Source organism: Emericellopsis cladophorae (genome assembly GCF_022114955.1).
Source record: "Emericellopsis cladophorae strain MUM 19.33 chromosome Unknown NODE_82_length_77520_cov_115_195279, whole genome shotgun sequence".
NCBI classification, from domain to species: domain Eukaryota; kingdom Fungi; phylum Ascomycota; class Sordariomycetes; order Hypocreales; family Bionectriaceae; genus Emericellopsis; species Emericellopsis cladophorae.
In genome coordinates this window covers 35,935-57,930 of record NW_026251007.1, presented here as the reverse complement: position 1 = coordinate 57,930, position 21,996 = coordinate 35,935, and the positions used below count along the sequence as shown (strand labels likewise).

Sequence of the window (21,996 nt, the reverse complement as noted above, 5' to 3'; positions counted from 1 at the left end):
CAACCCAGACTGTTGCTGCATTGATTCAAACTTTACATGAGGGCGCCCAAATCGCGGCAATTCGTGTAACGGCACCAGTGCCCTTGAGCACATCATGCCTACTTGCGTCGGTCGTACAAATTCATACGACAGATCCTCTCCAGAGGACTCTGCTCCAGATAGCGCCCAGGCTACGCTGGCCGTACGCGAAAGACGCAATACACGTGACGCTTCGGTATCGAAACGAAAAAGAGCGGACACAACGACTGGGGGCGGTTCCAACCAGCGTCAGCGGACGACCGAGCCCCGAGCTGAGGATGATGGGGAAGACGGTGAAGACGAGGAGAGAAATGACTCGGACGGCGGAAGCGACATCTACGACCCCGACCAGCCCCTCGAAGAGCGCCGCGAGGTCCAGCGAGGGTTTCGTAACCTGCTCAAAGACATAACCGAGAATTCGGAAGAGTACCTTCAGACCAATTCTACTGGCCTCAGAGACACCATTGCTCGTGCGGACGAGTACCTGAAGAAAGTCAGGAGACCCGGCGAAGCAGCAAGCGACTCGCGGTTGCTGGTCAGCACAACCGATCTATCATACCGCAGGACCCTGCGGTTAGCACAAGGCAGCTCCGCCCAGGGGCTCGACGTGGACGAATTTGTGTCAAAATGCATCATCTACATGCGACAGGGCGGAGGCATTGTTGACGATGACGCTGCCGAATTGTCATCCACGCAGAGGCATCGCAGACAATCTCGAGGTCAGCGCGCGACGGGCGGGGAAGAGGACGAGGACGAGGACGGCGACATGATGAATTGGCCGCATCTTGGACGGTTCGCTGTTCAACCGCACATTCGGAGACCAGCGTTACCGGGATTCCTCCTCGGACCTTTGTCTTTGGAGAAGAAAGTCCGCAAGATCACGAAGCGATCTGCGCCCTTCCGTCCAGGCAACCTCGAAGAAACACGGCCCGAAGTACTGAATGTGTCCGATTTCGAAACAAGGGAGAATGACCTGACAGCTCTCTGTGGCAAGATCCTACAGCGGCTGCAGACGGTCCAGCAGGCAAAGCAGGAGATCCTCCAAGAGCTCATCACCGATGATATCTCCGAGGATGAAGCAGAGCGGCTCATGCACGAGCAAGGACTCCGAAACACAGGTGGCGTGGACCTTATGAGGTTCGTGACAAACCCTCGGTCCTTTGGGCAGACTGTGGAAAACATGTTCTATGTCAGCTTTCTTATCCGGGACGGGAGGGCACAAATCGAATACGACAAGCATGGCATTCCAGCATTATGTAAGAAGTCCCCTACCCTTGTACTACTGCTCTTCACTGACGCAGCATAAGCGATTGTGTGGAAGGACGAAGAGGCCGAGCCGCGGAGCCGTTCCAACGCGGCTAAACATCAGGCGATCCTGTCCATGGACATGGCTACATGGCAAGAGATCGTGCAGACCCTAGAAATTGAAGAGCCCATGATAGAGCACCGGGTAGAGACGCACCAGAGGGGCCCAGGTGCGCGAGGTTGGTACAGCTGATGGCGGGGCATCAACCGCACAATGATTACCTTGTGGCAGTCCAGTGTTGTACAAATCAAGTGAATTCCAACTTGAGCTCTGCGATTGCAGCTCCTAGGTCGGATTCGATCTTCGTGTCCTCCCCTGGACACTGGCGATGACATTCGCCGCGAAAGCTGGTCTGTGATGAGCCACAAAGAAGACCATAGCCCCCGTTGGAGATTGGCCACGCATAGGTCACCACAAAGAGTGCGATCCTTTCTAGAGAGGTGCACGGACGGCGCTCGACTGTAATAGCGTCGCGAACAAAGGAATAGTCGAGCACGACCCCAGACAGCCATAGCAGACGCAGGTTCGGGTCATGGTCGGGTCATAGCTCAATGTCTCTTGGACGGCGCGAAGAAGAGAGAATTGTCTCCTTGCCTTTGCGAAGCTGCGATTGTCTTTTCAACCTGCTCCTGCTTCTTCGACCTCTCATTCACCACAACGGCGAGAAGAAATGAATGGTCGCTGCAGCATTAACTTCACTTCAACTTGACAATAAACGTGAGCAATGCAGACCTCTCTCCCGCGGCGCGTCCGCAAGAATGACAACTGGTTCTTCCGATCTGAGCCAGCAGCGTCCAATGGCGAAAAGGAGAAGAAGCTGTCAGACGTTGATCAACGCCATGTGAATGCCGTCGCCTGGCTGCATGCATGGACTCCCAAGCGATTCCCCACGCTCAGGGCCGAATTCGCTTATAACGACGACATACAAGCGCAGCAGAACAAGAGGGTTGCCGAGCTCCAAGAGACTGTTTTCCGGCTCTGCGATCTCATCGACGTGGGCCTGATGCGCGAACAAGACCGAGCGGAGCTTCACGACTCAAAAGCAACGATTATAGAACGGGTTTCTGATATTGTCAAGGCTGGAGAGGAACCGTATATTCGACTCCTATGTGACTATGGCTTCGTTCTAGACGCCGTCGCAATTGCGTCAACAAGAATAAAAATGAACCAGCAGGAAAATGGACAAACTGAGCGGAGACAAGCGATTGAGGACAACCGAGCCCGAGCCGACGTAGCTGATGGTAGCGAGGTCGAAGCACTCCAGGACGACAATTCTAGCGAAGACAGCGTGCACGACGAAGATGAGGACAAGGAGTCGGATGTTGAGCTAGCTGACGTTTACCGGACTTTGCACGAGACCAGGCCACGTCTCAGGAGGAGGCGGAAGAGTTCGTTCGTCGACACTGACGAAGAAGCGAAGGCCGCAGTCAAGGCGTGGAGACGACGCTCCAGTATAGAGCGAAGTCGTCAAGGTCGCAAGCGTTGCTCGACAGGGAATGGCCCAGGCTCGTCTGATAGCTTCTCCAGGGCCGCCGGGTCCTTCCGGGTCGAGAAGCCTCTACGAACGGCCAGGACTTCCACTTCAAGTTTGACGCCAGAGTCGAGTCCTGGTTCGGAGTATCCCTTTCAACACATACAGAGTCAAGAGGCTCGGGAGGATGTTTGGGCAGCGCTGTTCGGCTCAGGCCTGCCCATGCCCAACCTGCCTCTGCCAGACGACTCTAGCAAGGCTCGCAGAGAAGCAATCGACCAAGCTATAGAAGATGCACACCGTCGTGCGCGAGAGGAGGCGGAGGCGGAGGCGGAGGAAAAAGAAGAAGAACAGAGGCGGAGATCTGGTCTGCGAGGTGAACTCGGTAGATCAAGATGGAGCAGCGACAACGGATATTCCATCAGTGGACATGTCGCAGGCCCAGCGCAGAAAGACAGGCTTAAGCTCTACTTGGCCCCGGCCACGACATTGGATCTCGAAAGCAGCCCTTGCTTTGACAAATTAGGGCCACCGCCTGTGAACCACCGCGATAGACACGGTGGCCTACCAGATGAATTGCCATTTTTTGAGGGCAGTGAGGACACGGAAAGCGTTTTGAGTGACTCTGAAGTGCGTAGACTCTCACCGATCCTCGAGCAGGTAGATTCGGAGGCTGAGCTTGCTCCCGCCCAAACTCTCGAGGAAAGGATTCGAGTGTTTCGCAATTTCATGCCGTCGCCGACTCAACAACATCAGCGCCGCCGTCGCAGCAACTCACTACCAGCAATCCTCAATGTCGAGCAAGACAGCATTCCGGTAGCAGCAGCTGCGAGCGTCCCACAAGCAACGGCATGTGCCAATCCTGTTACGGCGGCTGCCGTGCGTTCTCGCCTCCTGGCTTTTATCCATAAGCAGCAGGCAGCATGGGCTTCTGTATTTTGGTTTCTACTCGCATCCGTGTTTCGGAGCATGGCGCGGCTGTTCTCCATGGTTCTCGCGTGGGACATTAATTGCTGTCAGCCACCGGCTCTGGACCTGACAGCGCTCTCGACCGTGCTGACACACATGTCGATCCTCGTGTTTGCGTTCCAGGTACAAATATGGCTCGCTCTGCGCAGGGAACGCAACATCTGGCTTGGGGCGAACCGCGATACCCGGGAGTATCTACTGGATGTTATCAGAGAAGATCCGTCGTGGTGGTGGCTCCCAGGCGTGGACCCGACGCTGATGCGGTGGTGGAGGGAGCTGGACGGAAGTCTGTGGCTCGCCATTTTCAGCTGCTGGGTTTGGTTGCCTATTATTCATGCGGGACGTACTCGGATCAAGTGATCAACTGTACCTTGCGCCATTGTATTGCTTGCTGTGTGATAATAGTGTTTCATTGGATCACGGAACCACGTACAGTACGTCTTTGAGATGCCCGCAATGAAATGGTATATACAATACTATAATTTGTTTTTGAAGAGCAGTCATTCTGTTGAGTAAATATTGTATAATCGTGCTATATACTTGAGTAAACCCGGTGGACAATACGGGATCCCGTCCACTCTCCTATAGCTAAGCCACCAAGGGCTTCTCGCCTAGGTGAGCGGACGAGTGTGTGACACAGTCGCGCGCAGCTCCCTGCAGCAGCCAGTACAGGACACAGCTGCCCAGACTTCGTGAATGATACAGGGGGAGACGAGCCGTCGGGGCGAGGAAGCGCTCCTCTGGCTCTGGCTTTCGTGGCAGGCGACCAGGGATGTAGAAGCTGGAATGAAGACGACGAGGGCAGTCGGCAATGGGGGTAGCCTGTGTGCTTGAACGTTGACTATGAAGCAAGGTGCTCGCGGGTCTATGTACAAGTGATCTCGGTCCTCGAGCAACTTTCTCGAGTAAAGCACGTGGGTTGAACAACAAAACACGAGTGGTAGACTCGATTTTGATATATGCTCTCAGAGATTTTCAACATTGGTCGGCTTTCTGCGCCATGCAGAGTGGGTGACAGGGGAGATTCTCAAGGCATATCGAACTACAGAGACAGAGGGCTTCTAATGGAGCACTCAATCTCCTTGGGTTTGTCCGTCATTTCCCAGTACGTATCGAGGCCATGACCTCCTCCTCATGACTTGCTTGCATGTATGGCCGAGGTGCTAATGCACGCCCAAATCCTAGGCGAGATCATTGGTCCGCATTGTCTATCACGTATGGGCCATGAATGCCCGATAGTATTGTCACCGCCGAGTTTGATCTAGACTAGAGGTGCGTGTAAGGGTCCGGCCTCGTGGCGGCGGCATGTTCGCTAACCAATGAGCTTTCGGGCGTGACACATGCTTCACCCCTGCCAACTGCTATCCACGGGGAGAGGGATGGACGAGCTGACACACACAGGAGTATGGATGGCCCCTTGCCTTTTGGAAAAGGCACGCAGAGCGCGGTTCGAGACGATGCGTGTAACGCCATGTTGTATAAATCATCGTAGCCTGCTGTAAACGAACTGCCAACGGTTCCGGAAGCACTTGTGATCATTTTCTCTCCTCCCACCCCCCCCGCAGCATATAGTCATGGCGAGAGACACTCGGTTCTGGACGACGTCCTCGTCCCATGGTCCCATCCACTCAAGTCTCACCTTCACTGTAGAGAGCGGCATCCTGTCCAACTTAGACGCGACGAGTGAATGTCGCTTACGTCCGGGCGACGCCCTCCATGGCACTTACCGTATCACGACAGAGCTTGCCATGGGCGGCCGCTGGGTCGAGGTGTCCCTCCAAGGTACTTGATCAGTGTGCGCTCTCGTGCCATTCCGGGTCGGCGACTGACCGTTTTTGCACAAAGGCCACGAGTCCGTCTTGATCCGGCGCGCCATATCATCGCGCGATAGCGTGTATCGCGACCAGTTCGGCGCAGAAAGAGTTGAGTCTAGTCTACACTCCTACGTCCTTTTTGTACGCTGACCCGGGTCTCCCTAGTTCCTTCATCTTCGGCATCGCCTGCAGCTTGACGACGGCTACGCCGTGGAAGATGGTCAACGAGTCTACACGGCCTCTTTTGTGCTTGTGGTCCCCGCTGGACTCGACCGGACCAGCGACCGGGCGCAAGACGAATGTAAGCCGCTGCCGCCATCCTTCCACATCCAGCGCTCGGCTTTTCGAACCTGGAGCCCGACCGTACCACCCAACGTCTTCATATCGTACTCGTTGCGGGCCTCTGTGGCGTACTGCTTTCCTTCCGGAGATGACTCGCCGGATGCCACAAAATCTGCCGAGATTGTCTACCCAGTGACCTGCCTCCCCTATATCGAGGCCCAGCCACCTATCGAAACGAGTTGTTTCCCGGATGAGTACGTCCTCTCTGCTAGCCAGACCGCCTGGAGGTGGCTCCTTGGACAGAATCTAGGGCGTATCACGTTCAAGGTGCGAGAGCCACCGCCCCTTATCTACGATAACTCTGAGCAGCTCTCGACGACGCACTTCACCATGTGGATCACATTCAATGGCCACCCGTCCCATCTTCATCGCCTGCGCGCAGGGTCCATCAAGGTCGACCCGGTGCTTCAGACCAGGACGTATTACAGCGGTACGAAACTGACGGTTAACCCGGGAAGGGAGTCCGTGCAGGCGTCCGGCCGGATCCAGCTCCACACGAATGTGATCCAGCTCGACGTGCAGAGCTTCTCGTCATTGCAGTGGAGCACAAGAGACGTACGTAGAGGGAGCACGGTGACCGCCGCTCCTGCCACGACCGCCGAAGAGGAGGGTCCGCCATGGTGTGTAGCTGTCAATATTCCCATCAAGCCACCACTGAAGCTGCCACCGAGCTTCTGCAGCGACTATGCGGCCTCGTCGTACGCCATCATCGCCAAGGTATCCATCAGCGGTGTCCACGCCAAGCCGTCGTATGTCATGTTTCCACTGCAGGTCGCCTACCCGAGCTCCGCGCAGAAGGCCCCCGTGTCAGTGCGCAGAGCAGCGGACAGTCGGGGACTCACGCCGCCACTGTTCTTGTCGTCGCCCGAGGACAACGTGTGCTGCACCGCCGTGGACGCAGACGTACAGCATGAGAATGTGCGTAGACTCGGAACATGCCCTCTTTGCCAGCCTAGTTGAAACGCTGACCCCTACGTGTAGGACCTGCTGCCGCCCCTGTATGCAGCGTGATGACTGATGAGGCTGGAAGGGCTCCGGGACTTTAGCCCGTGCCGGCCAGTGACATCAAACCAAAGCCCGATGCAGGCTCCACTCCACTCCACTCCGATCCGGATTCGGGTCCGGACTTCGGCTTCTCCTCCTTGATCCGGAGCAGAGCGGAGCCTCAGGGCGCAGCGATTTTGTACGAATCATGGAACCCTTGGAAGTTGAGCGCGGTCCAGAGCAGGTGTTTGTAAATGTACATGTAATGAACAGAAAGAGATGGGGTGATTGTGGCCAGTAGTCATTCCAAAAAAGGCCGTCGCTCCTCATGTCCTCATCACACCTGCTGGTCCCATTTGGTCGCATCGTACTCGTGCATGTAGTCGAGATGCTCGCCGCCGGCGGCGACCCACGCTTTGATGCCCCCAGCCAAGATGGCACTCTCCATTCCTGCGCCCTGGCGTTCCGCAATGTAGTCAGCGAACCATCCGGCGGCTCGGCTGCCACGGCCTTGGGAGGACCCTGGACGAGGGGCAGCGTTAGCAGGAAGGAACGTCCCCTGGGCGTGAAAAGGTCTGGGAAGACGGCAGGCAACTCACCGCAGTACCAGATGACCGTCCGGATGCCGGCGGCGCGGAAAATGCTGTACAGCGTCGGGATGGTTGGATAGAGGCTCTGGGCTGGGAGGTTGATGGATCCGCGAATCGTGCCACCCTATGTCGATGCCTCCTGGTCAGCGGCAAGATCTCGAGCAGTGGACAAAGGCACGGGAGTGTGAAGGGGATGTACCTCGTGGTCATTGCGGCGCAGGTCGACGAGTACCAGGGTTGGTGCCTGCCCACTGCTGCCAGCGTCCGCGCTCCGCAGCAAGTCCAGCACCTGGGCGGGTGTCAGTTTGCGCAGGTCGACCGCTCGAGGCGCTGGATAGGCGGCGTGCCACGGCTTGGCGGTTGCTTCCATGGCGGGCAGCAGAAGGGTGCGAATGATCTGTCTTGGTCTCTGTTTGGGGTGGTGACTGGTTGCGGACGGCAAGGACGCAAGCACGTGAACAAGTCTGAGGGTACCAGGAAGTGAAAACGTCCGGGACAAGATACGAGGCATGCTGGGAATGGCTACACTATGTACATACAAATGCACCAGCAACAGAAGACAAGAGGGAAAAAAGAGCCGAGACCAAGAGGGACATCTGTCACGCCCTGCCTCTGATTGGTCACCTGCGCAGACAATGAATGAGGAACCGGAACGAGCCGAAACGCCATCCAGAGTTTCTTGGCCGCTGCCCCCCTGGCCCCTGGGTCCATTGATCTAGAGTTGAATTTCAGTCCAGGACCTAGACGGACTGTTCTGTCATCACTCAATCCCACTGATTATCAATTATACATGGCTCTCGCAGGTTCGACCGCAGATGACGTGGGCGTCGGGCCCACGTGCGAGTCTCCAAATTTGGAACAAGACCGACCAAGTTTGAGTATTTATACGGCCGGGCCAGCCTTCGGTGTTTGGACCCTGAAACTTGTGACACGCTCGATACACTCATCAACAGCATATTTACAGCCAAGTAACAGCAATGTCCACAAGCCCCAACAGACCTCGTTCTGCCTCGACGAGCCGTACCAACATGCCTGCCCTCGCATCGACCGACGCATCTGCGTCGCCAGACACGCCCACAGGCATCGTGGCCAACGAAACAGTGCCCCAAGAGGCCGATGCTGAGAAGGGCCTCGCGCCGCTTCAGCCTGACGCTGGGCCCCATGAGAAGCAGGCTGACCCCGGGTCCGCCACCCAGACCTCTGCTTTCAAGGCCCTGGGCTGGCTCGACAGGCTTCTGGCCCTCTGGATCTTCCTCGCCATGGCCATTGGCATCATCCTGGGCAACTTTGTCCCCAACATTGGCCCGGCCCTCCAGCAGGGCAAGTTTGTCGACGTGTCCATACCCATTGGTGAGTGCATCCTGGGCCCATCTTCCTTTGCCACAGCCGCCTGACTGACAGTACTAGCCATTGGCCTGCTGGTCATGATGTATCCGATCCTGTGCAAGGTCCGCTATGAGGCGCTACCCGAGGTCTTCTCGCACCGCGCCATCTGGAAGCAGATTGCCTTTAGCATCTTCATCAACTGGATCGTGGCCCCCTTGCTCATGGTACGTCGTACAACCTCACCCCGTGCAGTGACCACTCGATTGACAAGCGCAGCTTGGACTCGCGTGGGCCTTCCTCCCGGACGAACCGGGCTTGCGCGAGGGTCTCATCCTCGTCGGCCTCGCCAGGTGCATAGCCATGGTCCTCATATGGAACGGACTTGCGGGCGGGGACGCAGAGTACTGCGCTATCCTTGTGGCCGTCAACTCGATTCTGCAGATGGTGCTCTATGCGCCCATGGCTATCCTTTTCATAAGCGTCATGGGCGGCGACGCGGCGGCCAAAGTCATCTCGTACTCGGTCGTTGCTACGAGTGTCGCCGTCTTCCTCGGCATCCCTCTGGGCGCCGCCGTGATCACCCGCTTCGTCCTGCGCAAGCTGGCCGGCGCGGAATGGTACGATGGCGTCTTCCTACGCTTTCTCTCCCCATGGGCGCTCATTGGCCTGCTCTACACTGTTCTCGTCCTCTTTGCATCGCAAGGTCGCCAGGTCGTCCAGCAGATTGTGTCCGTCGTCCGCGTGGCCGCCCCGCTCATCGTCTACTTTATCACCGTCTTCTTCGTCACCCTGTGGATAGCGCGCCGTGCCGGCTTCAGCTACCCGCTGTCCGCGACGCAGAGCTTCACGGCGGCCAGCAACAACTTTGAGCTAGCCATCGCCGTCGCCGTCGCCGCGTACGGGCCCGACAGTCAGCAAGCACTGGCCGCAACGGTGGGAACCTTGATTGAGGTGCCCGTCTTGATCGGGCTGGTGTATCTGGTGCGGATGGTGGCCAGGCGATGGGAGTCTAAAAAAGTATAAGCCGGTGATGTGGACAGAGGGCTGTGCGTTGGATTCAGAGCCCTGTTCATGCTGGATAAGTTATTAACGCGAGGCAGGGGGATCTCAAAGGTCTCTCACAAGCTCGAGTATGTACCTTTTTAAGCTGGCTTTTAGACACAACACACCACACATCGCACAATTACCTACCGTAAGCTGGCCTAGGAATGGCAAGGTTTCTAAGACAGTTGCGCAACCCCATGGTGACTCACCACATTCGGTAATGGATCATTTTGCTCTATCTTATTCTGGCTCTCATGTTCGAGGCTTGGTCTCGCGTGATCCGGTGACTTGGCACGTAGACCTTGTCAGGGCGTTGAATCGACTTTAGAGTATCTTCCATGACCTTTTTGTCAATTTTCCGTCTCAACCACTCGTGCTCCATCGATCCTTTTTTAAACAACTCCTGCCTCACCATGATCTTTATGAAGATCATGTTTTGCGACCGTAAGCGGTGGAGCCTTTCGCCGCATGCCTGGTCACTGCGCAGCTGAAGAGCTCTGTGATGCCGATAGAGCTCCTCGGCGGAAGGGTGGGACCATGATACTCATCAGTCTTGACTTCGTCACTGAGTGCGATACATGCGATGAGTGTCGAAGTCAGCTCCCTAGCATCCATTTTCATCTTGAAGCAAAGGCAACAAAAGGCCTTCCTTCGTAGCTGCGCCTCCATGTCATTATCTTCCATGGAAAGCTGGACGAGATCGTTTCCACAGCCGTCCTCTTCAGGAGCCTGCTGGCGATCCGTATTTCCTGGAGACTTCGCGCGAGCTCCTTCACAAGATGAGTCGCCTTTGATCCTGTCTGGAGTAGGTTGCAGAAAGTACAGCACTAGGAGTGAAAAATGAAACGAAGCGATGAGACAAGTGAAAAATCACCAGAGGTATCCATTGTGTCGGGAATTGGTCATGAGGCTGTTGACGGTTCTTGAAACCTCTAGGCCAAAGTTTTGCTCCCAACATTGCGAGAAGAGACGTTGTGATGTTGTATGTAATGCTGGACCACTTGAGTTTTGGCTAGGACCCAGGGTGTTCCAAATCAGAGATGGTTGATTGCGTCGTGCGGTCTGCCACGGCGGCTGTGTAGCCCTGAGCCGTGTGCTCGAACAGCGTCAATTCTAGCACCCCGGCCATCATCGCAGGTAAGGCTGAGGGGCTGATGAGTAGTTGGGTCAGTGATGACCAGCGAATACCGGCTGTTGTTTTGCTTCTTTCGTTCTAAGCTTCGTGGAAATTCCATTATGTAACTTTCTATCGTCACAAATCGGTACATACGACCATACCCAGTGGAAAATACGGGATCCCGTCCGCTCTCCCATAGTCAAGCCGCTGAGGGGCTGATTAGTAGTTGGGTCGGTGACGACCAGCGAATACCGGCTGTTGTATGTTTTTGCTCCTTTTGTTTTTGCCGGACATCGCCGCCGTCAGTGGTGGGGAATCACGATTGCTTTGAAAAACCTGCCCCCGGATGGGCCCCCCTGCTGGGAGGCGATGGTTCTCTGTTTCCCAGCTCGATTCAACAGCTCATCAGTTCCTGGTCATTTAGTTCAAGTAAATGAGGACTGTACACACTCAGGCGGACCAAGTGGAAGTAAACCAGTTACTGGGACTGCCATGCTCACAATGTTTCCGCGCTATCAACATCCATCGGGTGCTGGCGTGCTGGCGGCGCATTTGGTCTGGGGGCGAACGCCCTCAAGAGCTCGAAGGCAGATGACGCTGCAATTTCCGTTCCATCGTAGCAAGAGATTGCGCGAAACCCAGGCGTGCTTGGCTTCACCGGGACGTGCTTGACCAGGTCAAATGACACCTCATTCAGGGTCAACCAGTCGAGCGTGAATCGACTAGGTACGGTGGAAAGGCCGTGGTTAGCGATGATGTGTACTTGGGAGTGGACAGTAGGAGTCCGTCTTAGTACTTACCCTGACCACGCGTCTTCGAACCAGTGCTCGTCTGTGTTGTCCCAGTCCATCTCACTCGTCATCTGCGCAACGCCGCAAAACTTGCGACTGGCGAAAATATATACATTAGAGACGACACCGAGATGATAAGTGGCAAGAGTCTAGAGCAGCGCTCACCTTTTGATGACTGAGAAAAACAGGACGACCTTCCCTCCCGTCTTGAGATAGGCTTTGTTAAGCATCTTGTTCACCCGCTGACTCGAGGTCCAGACGCCATGGGCCGCACTCGTCTCGATATCGAACTCGTTATCGGATCGAAGGATACAATATTTGGTCTGAGGCAATGGCGTGAGCTCTTGTCCTCATTGTGCAATGACTGGGTCTTCTCACCCTCTCCAGATCCAGGTGCCTGAAGGCTGGAATCAGTATGCTTGCGTCGAGCTGATGCCCCTGATACGTAGGCAGCAGGGTCACTGTGGTCTGCGTGCCCCCGTTGAGCTGCGATGCACTCCATGCCACTGAAGCTGGGGTCGCAGCAGGGAAGGCTGCCATGGGGCCATTTGGTAGACTTGCCTCGACGAAGAGTCTGCATCATGTTTCGTCAGCTCACTACTCAACGGCCCGTATGGGGCTGCGGGGGTCTCACGATTCTTCTGCGTCCATCGGGGATGGTTCCCGTGCAAACCAAGAATGGTTATTCGCCACTCCAGCCGTCGGTCGCGTAATTGGGCTCGGTGTGAGCAGACTGCGAAGGAAATCTAGGCATACTTCAGTGGTTCCCAGCTCAGACCGTCCCGGAAAACGCAGTTCCTCGGTACCCGTGACATAATCAAGAATGTGTTTGACATTGGCGAAAGGATGTCTCTTGAAGAGTAACTCAAACGCAATGATGCCTATCGCCCAAATGTCGACTGTCACGGAATACGCGACGGAGGGATCGTTCCCCGAGAAGAATCCCATGACTTCTGGAGCCATGTAGCCAAAGGTGCCGATTTGCATGGTCCGCAGGTCTGTCCCGCCCTCTTGCGCCCGCTTGCTGATGCCAAAGTCGGCGATCTTGACCAGCCAGTCCGGAGACGCGGCTTCGACCAAGATATTCTGTTCAAGGATTTGTCCCTTTAGCATTCGATGGCTGCAATCGCGGGGCTAGTCTAGTGCCTCCTTGCGGAACTCACCCCGGGTTTCAGATCTCGGTGGGCAAAGCCCGAATCGTGCATGAATGCGATGCCTTCCAGCAGCTGCCCGGTGATCCGTCGCACTGCTTCTTCATCAAAGGGCGGAGAATCGTTCATAAAGTGCTGCAAATCGCCGTGCGGGAGATACTCGAGGGTGATGAAGACGTGCTCGGCAGTCTCAAACCAGCCGTCGGTGCGCACAAAGTAAGGAGCATACTGAACACAGCCACCGTCAGACATTGTATACCCACGGGCGACTGGGCAGCCTACACGCTCATGCGAGAACTTGATGACAGTCTCCAATTCCTTTAGATAATCCCACCTCCCCTGGTGAGGAGAGTCCTTGCTTATCTTCTTGACGGCTCGTTGACGAATCCGCGATTGGCTCTGCTGGCCAGACAGCATCGTTCGGCAGGACTCGATGCGGACGGAGCCAAACGACCCTCGGCCGATGATTCTGCCAATGTCCCATACTTCTCGAATTCGAGTGCGACGCTCGAGGGCCGAAGGGCCTTTGACGAAGCGCGTGTGCCTGATGCAGCTGTCGAAGAATTCGGTGTCCAGCTTCGCGTCGAGCACCAAGTCGGAGGCAGCTGTTCGTGCCGGCATGGTTTCTATTCAATTGAATGACCACAGGACCTATGTTCGGGATCGGGTATAGCAAAAGAGACCTGTCCAACGTGATGTGGATTCGACGTGCAAGTTGACTACAGAAGGAGTAAGGACCCGACAGTGACACGAGTGACTCGCGCGTTTACACGAGCGTGGTTGGCTTGGTAGACGCCAGCTGAATGTTGGGGCATTCAAGCGCCGACCTTTTGCCATCAATCACAATCCCACGCAGCCGGCGTGAGCTGAAGGAATCCTCATGCACGCCGCCGACATCGCAAAGCCGCCAACGAGTCTGCCTTGTCGGCTACGATGTCCAGCTGCGGCATGATCTGCCTGCGGCCAGTTGGGTCGCGTCAAGCTGGCCCCTTGTATCATCCTCTTCTCTTCGCATCACACACGCGAAGAAAATGGTCGCAGAGCTGGTTTTGGCCGTGATTGCAACGGTGGATGGCTGCATCAGACTGGGTCGCCAGACGATAGACACATACCGGGCGTACCGCGACACCGACGAGTCCCTCGACGACAAAATTGTCGTGATCGAAGGCCTATGGGCCAAGTTGGAGACGCAGCTCACCTTCTTGAGTAAGGTGTCCGAGCACCTCGACGACAAGCTGGCCGAGAGCCAGATCAACCTACTGCTAAAGCTGCACGGCAAGCTGGTCCAAGTCACGTCGCAGATTGATCTGCCCGCGTCGACACACCGGCGAAAGCTGAAGCATGCGCTCGTCAAGGATAAACTCGATGAGCTTCTGGCGGATATGGAGACGTGGCAGGCACGGTTCGATCCGACTTGGTTCATTATCACCCTCATCGGGAATAGGGTGATTGATGCCGAGCTGTGGGAAAGTAGGAGAGCCAATCCTGCCAAGAAGGCGTTTGATTCAAGCCCGCTACACAGCATGCTGGCCTTGCGACACGCCATCAGGCCCCAGAGCGGCACTGTCGAGCCCACAGACCGAATCAACCTGAGCATCAATCTCGACTCTTCAGGGTTGAAAGACGCAAGAATAACGCCTGTACCCTTCTCTTCAGCTCGGGTCGTCTTCCGCCGTGGCTCGGACAAGCTCCTCATTTCCGAGACTGTTCATTCTCTGGGGGAGGATATTTCCCATGTCAAACAATCCGCTGAAAATCTGGCACGGAAGCTCAAATGCGTCGATTCGCGGACCTTTAGCCTGCTTCGGTGCTTCGGCATCGTGAAACAGTACGACGAGTCGCAACGGATCAAGTCCATGGACATGATATACTCAGCACCACAGACCCGCGCCGACATGAACCCGACCAGTCTACGCGGGCTTCTCTTGGAGCGAAAGCCCGTGAGCGTGAGCGCTGTGGTCAGGGTCGCCAGACAGCTGGTGCAGTCTGTAAGCTACGTCCACGCCTGTGACTTTGTTCACAAGAACATCCGACCGGAGAGCGTGCTGGTATTTCAGGGTGATGATGGATCGGCCCTTGGCTCCGCCTTTCTCACGGGCTTCAGCCAATTCAGAGACACGTGCTTTCAGACACACCTAAAGGGTGATCCGCGCTGGCACCTCAATCTCTACCGCCATCCACAGCGACAGGCTACCTGCGTGCAACATCGCTACATTATGCAGCACGATATCTACAGCCTCGGCGTCTGCTTGCTGGAGATTGGACTCTGGACGTCGTTTGTGTGGTACCCAGAAAACATGAACAGCGACGATGCGACCCCCGTTCCGGGACTAGGCCTGGGCTTGAGGCTGTCTGACACGGACTTTGCCACAATTGGCGCGGCATCGAGGCTCCAGACCAAGGAGCACTTTGTGAGCCTGGCACGCAAGGATTTACCGCCCAGGGTGGGCGACAAATATACCAATCTAGTCGTGGCCTGTCTGACGTGCCTGGACCCAGGCAATGCCGCATTTGGGAGTGAGCGAGAACTTCTCGACGACGATGGGATACTGGTGGGTGTGAGGTTCGTGGAAAAGATACTCTCCAAGATGGCGGACATATCTGTCTGACCGGGCAGTGATGAGGACTCCGGTCACTCCCCGGGGTTTCCACGAATGGTCTATTCTGCATTCCTTGAGGGTATCCGCAAAAAAGAAAGGTGACAGGACACGCGACGCAATGAAACTATGGCTAGATGCCGACACCGAAAATAAGCTTGCCGCGTTTGCATTCATGAAAAGGACCTTCTCAAGGATGAAATCATCGTGCGATCCATGGCCGTCACATTCTTCATCCAATGAGAATTAAGCCCATGGGTTTGCCCCGGCTCCGGCTCATGTCACTCTCACTCGGTACTAGAAGCTCCGCATCACGTCACTATACGTGGAAATATGCACCACGCGCAGGTAATTTTGCATCGTGGGCTCGTGTCTCGTGGCAGCACAGTACATGTACGTTAGTAGGTGCTCGGCCTTTTTTCGGACAGAGCAGCATTGTACGCGTCGATCTTCCGATGAGGCCTCATGATCGGCAGGAACAAGTTTTATCAAAAGTTGAATGCATCAGTGGGGAGCAAGAATGCTGGTCAGTGTCATTTGCGAGCTCCAGACTCCAGACTCCACGACTCCAGACTCCAGGGCTTAAGCTCTGGGACCCGGAGAGACATGACAGCACGTGTAACGGGGATTTCCAATTTCCTTCTGCAACCTCACTTTGATCGTGATTATTGGGTACATGACTCCGCCCAAGCCAACATACGTGATCGGGGGATGGCAGTCAGTAATCGACGGGAGGGATGAAGGACGGCACAGCCTAAATTGCGTGCCGGCAGATCATCCCAGCTGACTATAGCCAGCCGCATCCGTCGCTCATGGAGTTCGGAAGACGATCCCGAAAGTTACCAAATGTTGGTGGTGACTCTGGCCAGGGAAGGAGAACGTGGAGTGAATTAATATAAGGTAATTAGTGGAGGAAAACTAGTGCCGGTCTATACTGTTTACGTGGTACGCACCGGGCCGACACCATGCGGGGGTCCGGGGGAAGCTTGGAGTAGCTCCGAAGTCCAGAATAGGAAACTATCTCAGGAGTCAGACTGCTAGCTACTCATAATGGAAGATGGGGTCCGTATTCGTCTTATTGATTGCATGCGGTTCCCGTCAGACTTCCAGTCGACATGTTCTCGATCGTGGATGTTGTCATGATGTGGACGCCTCGCAGGTGAACGGGACTATCCCCAAGCAAGTTGAGGCCAGTCAGGTCGACAGAAAGCCTCAATTGCCAAGCCATCCATGTCTGTGCTGCGTTTGTGGCAGATCTCTTTCCTGGGTCTTTGGAACCTAATAAGCTTGCGCTTGATGCGGTACATGTTGATGGAATCGGGCCGTAGAAGCGGAACTACAGCGGAAGCGCCGCTCTCGTCTCGATGATAGATGATTCTATGTCCTATCTTGTAGGGCAGACGACACTCGATGCGTCAATTACGTAGGCCAGTGAAAAAGTTGAGGTCACTCTTCTGCTCCATTCAGAGCTTCCGAATGCAGCGCAGTGCACTTAAAGAGCTGAATGTCTCACGGTGTTGAGAAGGGCTAAGCTACCCTTTGCAAGGGCATACGCCGAAACGACCAGACATCGATCTCTCCCTCTCATACATACACAGAATGTCTCCACTACCGTCTCGTGACGCAGCAAGCGATCCCAACGCCTCGGACCTTGCAGAGAAAGGGCTGTACGCTGAACAAAAAGTATCTGAGCTACCGGTGGAGGTCGAGAAGCTGGACTCAAACGATTCCAAGCAACTGGCGCCCGTTATCACAGCAAAAAAGCTATCGCCACCAGCAAAAGGACCTCGTCGCTCAACTCTCATCCGGCTCTGGTTCAGCACATACAGACTGTTTTTCATACTCACGACCTCGTTGAACTTCACTGGTCTGCTGCTGGCCGCGCTTGGTCGCTTTCCCTATGCACAAGACCAGGCTGGTGCCTTTATAATGGGAAACCTCCTTACTGCAGTCCTTATGCGGAGTGAACTTTGCCTACGGATTTTATACGCAGTGGCTATATACGGCTTGCGCAGTGTACGTCTTCCCTCACCTGCCCCTTAATTATTGGAGCTTGAAAGCAGGAAGCTAACCACGTCGTCGAATCAATCAGTGGGCCCCATTGAGAATAAAATTAGCAGCGACCTCTATCTTACAGCATGTTGGAGGCATCCATTCGGGATGCGCACTCTCGGGCGTAACGTATGTCATAGCCAAGCCCTGTCGGACCCAAGAAACATACTAACCCCTGGCAGTTGGCTGATGTACCATGTCATTGATCTCGCTCGCGGCGGTGCCGAACAGCAACACAAATCAGTTATCATTTCCGGCATCATCACCATGGCACTCATGTTTATATCGATGCTCAGCGCCTTTCCTTGGGTTCGAAAGTAAGCTCTCCCCTCCCCACCCCCCTCAATCCGAGTAAAGGAGTTGACAATGTCCTAAGTAATTATCATAACGTGTTCGAGAAGCACCATCGGTTCATCGGCTGGCTGGGCCTCATAGTGAGCATCTACAACCAGGCCGTCCAGTATCTGACCGCAGGCACTGACTTTGACAGGCCACGTGGATTTTTGTCGCTCTAGAGAACAGTTACGATACCGCTCGCGGGGAGTGGAAGGTCACCACAGATACATTGATTCGCTCACAAGCCTTGTGGTTCACCATGTGCATCACTTTGTGGTATGTCCTCTCCCTTCTACTGTTCCGTCACATGCTGAGTTTCACAGCATCATCATTCCTTGGGCTACTGTCCGCAGAGTACCGGTGGAAGTGCAGATTGTACGTACATACTCGTTCTATCTGGGCAACATACTGTCTAACATGACCTGTGCAGCCATCCTCAAAAGTGGCAATCCTCTGCTTCGAGGGTGGGATTGAACAAGGCCATCTCGGCAGAATCGGTCGCACCTCTCTTATGGAGTATCATGCTTTTGGGATCATCAGTGAGGGAAAGAAATCCGCACATCACTACATGGTTTGTGGTGTGCAGGGCGACTTCACCCAGAGTCTTGTTCGAGACCCGCCTAAGGCCTTGTGGACGCGACAGTTCAAGTTTGGTATGGCCTGCCTCGACAAGTACCAGACCTATTGACGAGAACTACTTGACTGACTGAGCGTAGCGGGGGTTGGCCATGCATCCGCAATGTTCAAGCGGGGGATTCGCGTCTGCACGGGAACAGGAATCGGCGCGGCACTTTCGACTTGCATCCAGAGTGATAATTGGTACGTCGGACCGCAGGATCTTGAACACTCTCTGCGGACATGTACTTGGGGACTGGCTGACCATGTGTCCGTAGGTTTCTCATTTGGATCGGGTCCGATCAAGAGAAGACGTTTGGGCCGATCATCAAAGACCTGATACATCGGAACATCCCGGCATCAAGAATGATCCTCTGGGACACCAAGCAACGAGGTGGCAGACCAGACACCTTGCAGCTCTTGAAAGATACGTGGCAAAGTTTTGAAGCCGAAGTTGTGTTCATAACGTCCAACAAGCGGGGCAACGACGAGTTGATGCAAGGTTGCTACGAAGGTATGTCCAGTCTCATCGCGGCAATCGATTGTGAACCACGAGAACTGATTCCGGTGGCGTAGCCGGTATCCATGCTTTCGGTACCCTATGGGACTTTTAACCAAGGATGTGGGGAAGACTTTGCTAGGATGCATAGCGCCTGGAACATCAATGCGTTAGACACAATAAGATCGGCGGCTAGAAGTTACAAGGGTATATATAAAGTAACAAGAAGCTATTACATACGACTATACCTAGTGGAGAATACGGGATCCCGTCTAGTTCTTGTCCTCTACGCCTTAGTATTACATTCCAGACCCTATAACCTCTATTTCTAGAGCATAGTCATAATTCGATACCCTTTACCCCTAACGGACAGTACTTATTGAAGCCACAAACGATACTCTTCCCAGACTCGGAGCTACCCACATCGTAATTTGGAATAATCATGCACGGCACTCCTCACATCAGGGTTCGGACGGAATACCAAACTTGATTGAGATACCAGACTAACGAAGCGAGCGGCTGAAGGACACTTCTTGGTAGTAGAGCCCTCGATATCAAAAAGCGCTTGACCGGCGATAAACAGCATAGGCAAATTTCATCGGCCTTGAGACGAAGACAACATGAGCTGTGACTGCAATATGCCACCAAAGTACCTAAGCTTCCACGGAGACTGCGTCCTCCATTATGTTGAACTTCGGACTGTGCGGGGACATCCGAAGAGTGACCACCAGAGGCTGCGATTTCGATAATAAGCAAATTAGAAATTCCAGTAGATGCAAATTCCCCTCTAGTAGCGAGTGGGGGAGACGTGAGAGGTTCCAAAAAGAAAAGGAGGAGGAAATATGGAGCAGACATGTAAGATCCCCCTGTGGAAACATCTATACGTACTATCCAACCATATCGTTAGCATCAGTTCCCTAGAAGATTTTCGGGACAATAAAGGGGGACGACTCACCATTTCATCCATAGCAGCATCGTCCAGCTGCGTGAGGTCGTACTGAACGCCGTCGGTGAAGGCCACGATATCCGGCGTCACAAGATCAGTGCATTCTTCTCCGGTACCCTCGGAACGGCGTCTGTTAACGAAGCCATAGCCACCGCTTCCATATGGTCCACTATTGAGGCAAACCGACGAGCGCCCGTTGCTGGCTTGGGTTGTGCGATGCTGACCGCACTGGTTGCCCCGGTGGCCCCTAGCTTGGATATTCCAATTGGTCGGAATCTCTCTGAAATCGACGCTGGCAAAGGGGCTTCCCGACTGTCCTCAAATTGCACAGCACCTATTCGGGCCAATGTTCGCGCAATAGATGCTGTTGCTGCCGTGGCAGTTGCCACTGCTCCAGTTGTGCCAGATGTCAATAGCAGAGGCGCCAGCGAAAAGCCCGAAGAAAGCCGGGGAGAAGAGCATCTTGAAAAGCGGTGGGGGCAGGAGATATCCGGGAAAAGCGAAGTAGGCTGTTGAGGTGCAAGTAAATGGCTAGAGGATAGGATGCTCGTAGATAGTTCAGTTTTCAGAGGGAATCAACTCCTCTTTATACTTGATAGTTACTCTCGGTCAGCTTCACGTACCTCGCGACTGGCAGTGGCAAGGTCAGCTTACATGAGGTGGCTGCCGGCTTGATAGTACCACTCACAATGACTCAATGAGACTAGGAGCAGAGTATGTAGTAGGCGACGATCGAGCTCGAAATGGGTGATAGCTTTGCAATCTGATTCATTCATGCTCTACTATCAATCGCCTCTCCGGATTCTCCCCTGCAATTAGTTCCGCCGTTCGAGTCTGGGATTGGACAGCGTGTAATGACCCTGCAGTTGCAGCTGCAGGCGAGAGCCAAGAGGAAACTCGTAAAGTTATTAGACGTTACCACATGTGCATTCATGCATGAAGTTATTGCCCGACTATGCAAACGGCTGTAGCCCTTTTACGAGCGCGACAACCACAAATCAACCTCCTCGGGGCGGCAGATGTTAGAGAGCGAGCGCCAATCGCGCCGCTCTGGGCAGTGACGTTGTTGCTAACCACATCCCGTTTCCGACCTGCTTTTCTCAGGGGTCATCGAAGGCTTGTAATAAGCACTGTCAAGTTTGGAATTCGACAATCAATAATAACAACAATGCCGACGTGATACGTACCAAGTTCATGTTCCTGCAGGCTCTAGTCGGTTTCCTAAGTTGCTGCTAGCGGTCTTGCATCTTTTCACTAAGCAGCCTGTGAGACCTCCCATGCGGTGGCACGGCGCCTGCATATCACGGGCCGCGACGTTGGGCGCATTTAAGCTTTTAAAGTTAACACACCGTATCCACCATACGCAGCAGCTCAGCCACCGGGACCACTCTTCCGTGGTTATATCGTCAAGGTATCCAGATTCGAGGGGCTCTGACTTCTCGATGCCTGTGACATATACCGCGACTCGGGGTCCCATGCGCACTGACGGCTTCGCTTTCGGCACCGTATGGGACTTCTAACAAAGGATGTGGGGAAGACATGGACTCTGATAGGATGCATAGTGCCTAGAATGTCAATGCCCTGGATACTATAAATAAAAAATGGGCGGCTAGAAGTCACAAAGATACATATAGAAAGGAAGAAGAAAATCCTTACGCCAAGCCCCTTCCAGTTTTTCTTTACTTTATTTACATATATATTTCATGTTAGGCTAAATTGCGCTATGTCTACACGGAATACCTCTAATTCTTTAGCACCTGAACAAGTTACACAGTTTTTACTGGTCGTTCTAGCCTTAAAGAGCAATCTGAAAGGAGCTTTGAGTAAAGCAGAAGTATTATAGTCATGACTCTACTACATTAGTCTCATTAGTTATTTGCTAGTTATGGACCCCTACGAATTATACTCCGGCCACTATATATACAGAGACCGACAAAAAGCCACCTACCCTACGTTTGCTGCACTAGTGCCACTGGACTTCTGACATTTGTTTTCCTTTTCTTCCCTTTTTCCTCCCGGCTTGTGTCC

At 54.3% G+C, this 21,996-nt stretch overlaps 9 protein-coding genes across 9 annotated transcripts; 6 read left to right on the top strand and 3 right to left on the bottom strand.

The window, feature by feature from the left end:
- Positions 1–94: 94 nt before the first annotated feature.
- Positions 95–1,516, top strand: J7T54_001529 (uncharacterized protein; the record flags this gene model as incomplete). Its single annotated transcript, XM_051510113.1, has 2 exons — positions 95–1,274; positions 1,326–1,516. The coding sequence occupies 2 exons, from the start codon at positions 95–97 to the stop codon at positions 1,514–1,516; spliced, it is 1,371 nt and encodes a 456-aa protein (XP_051358965.1).
- Positions 1,517–2,048: 532 nt separating this feature from the next.
- On the top strand, positions 2,049–4,124 carry J7T54_001528 (uncharacterized protein; the record flags this gene model as incomplete). Its single annotated transcript, XM_051510111.1, has 1 exon — positions 2,049–4,124. One exon carries the CDS (start codon positions 2,049–2,051, stop codon positions 4,122–4,124), a length of 2,076 nt encoding a protein of 691 aa, XP_051358964.1.
- Positions 4,125–5,338: 1,214 nt separating this feature from the next.
- Positions 5,339–6,931, top strand: J7T54_001527 (uncharacterized protein; the record flags this gene model as incomplete). The annotated part of the gene is made up of 4 exons (XM_051510110.1): positions 5,339–5,546; positions 5,610–5,719; positions 5,771–6,838; positions 6,902–6,931. 4 exons carry the CDS (start codon positions 5,339–5,341, stop codon positions 6,929–6,931), a joined length of 1,416 nt encoding a protein of 471 aa, XP_051358963.1.
- Positions 6,932–7,241: 310 nt separating this feature from the next.
- Positions 7,242–7,864, bottom strand: J7T54_001526 (uncharacterized protein; the record flags this gene model as incomplete). The annotated part of the gene is made up of 3 exons (XM_051510109.1): positions 7,242–7,426; positions 7,504–7,618; positions 7,694–7,864. The coding sequence occupies 3 exons, from the start codon at positions 7,862–7,864 to the stop codon at positions 7,242–7,244; spliced, it is 471 nt and encodes a 156-aa protein (XP_051358962.1).
- A 658-nt stretch (positions 7,865–8,522) lies between these two features.
- J7T54_001525 (Arsenical-resistance protein Acr3) lies at positions 8,523–9,843 on the top strand (the record flags this gene model as incomplete). Its single annotated transcript, XM_051510108.1, has 3 exons — positions 8,523–8,844; positions 8,902–9,044; positions 9,097–9,843. 3 exons carry the CDS (start codon positions 8,523–8,525, stop codon positions 9,841–9,843), a joined length of 1,212 nt encoding a protein of 403 aa, XP_051358961.1.
- A 1,634-nt stretch (positions 9,844–11,477) lies between these two features.
- J7T54_001524 (uncharacterized protein) lies at positions 11,478–13,544 on the bottom strand (the record flags this gene model as incomplete). The annotated part of the gene is made up of 7 exons (XM_051510107.1): positions 11,478–11,703; positions 11,782–11,868; positions 11,938–12,095; positions 12,151–12,346; positions 12,551–12,858; positions 12,936–13,151; positions 13,206–13,544. 7 exons carry the CDS (start codon positions 13,542–13,544, stop codon positions 11,478–11,480), a joined length of 1,530 nt encoding a protein of 509 aa, XP_051358960.1.
- Positions 13,545–13,954: 410 nt separating this feature from the next.
- Positions 13,955–15,532, top strand: J7T54_001523 (uncharacterized protein; the record flags this gene model as incomplete). Its single annotated transcript, XM_051510106.1, has 1 exon — positions 13,955–15,532. One exon carries the CDS (start codon positions 13,955–13,957, stop codon positions 15,530–15,532), a length of 1,578 nt encoding a protein of 525 aa, XP_051358959.1.
- Positions 15,533–17,839: 2,307 nt separating this feature from the next.
- J7T54_001522 (uncharacterized protein) lies at positions 17,840–19,137 on the top strand (the record flags this gene model as incomplete). The annotated part of the gene is made up of 7 exons (XM_051510105.1): positions 17,840–17,881; positions 18,063–18,184; positions 18,232–18,283; positions 18,339–18,561; positions 18,625–18,727; positions 18,802–19,037; positions 19,100–19,137. 7 exons carry the CDS (start codon positions 17,840–17,842, stop codon positions 19,135–19,137), a joined length of 816 nt encoding a protein of 271 aa, XP_051358958.1.
- A 763-nt stretch (positions 19,138–19,900) lies between these two features.
- On the bottom strand, positions 19,901–20,430 carry J7T54_001521 (uncharacterized protein; the record flags this gene model as incomplete). The annotated part of the gene is made up of 3 exons (XM_051510104.1): positions 19,901–19,909; positions 19,978–20,098; positions 20,303–20,430. 3 exons carry the CDS (start codon positions 20,428–20,430, stop codon positions 19,901–19,903), a joined length of 258 nt encoding a protein of 85 aa, XP_051358957.1.
- Positions 20,431–21,996: the final 1,566 nt, after the last annotated feature.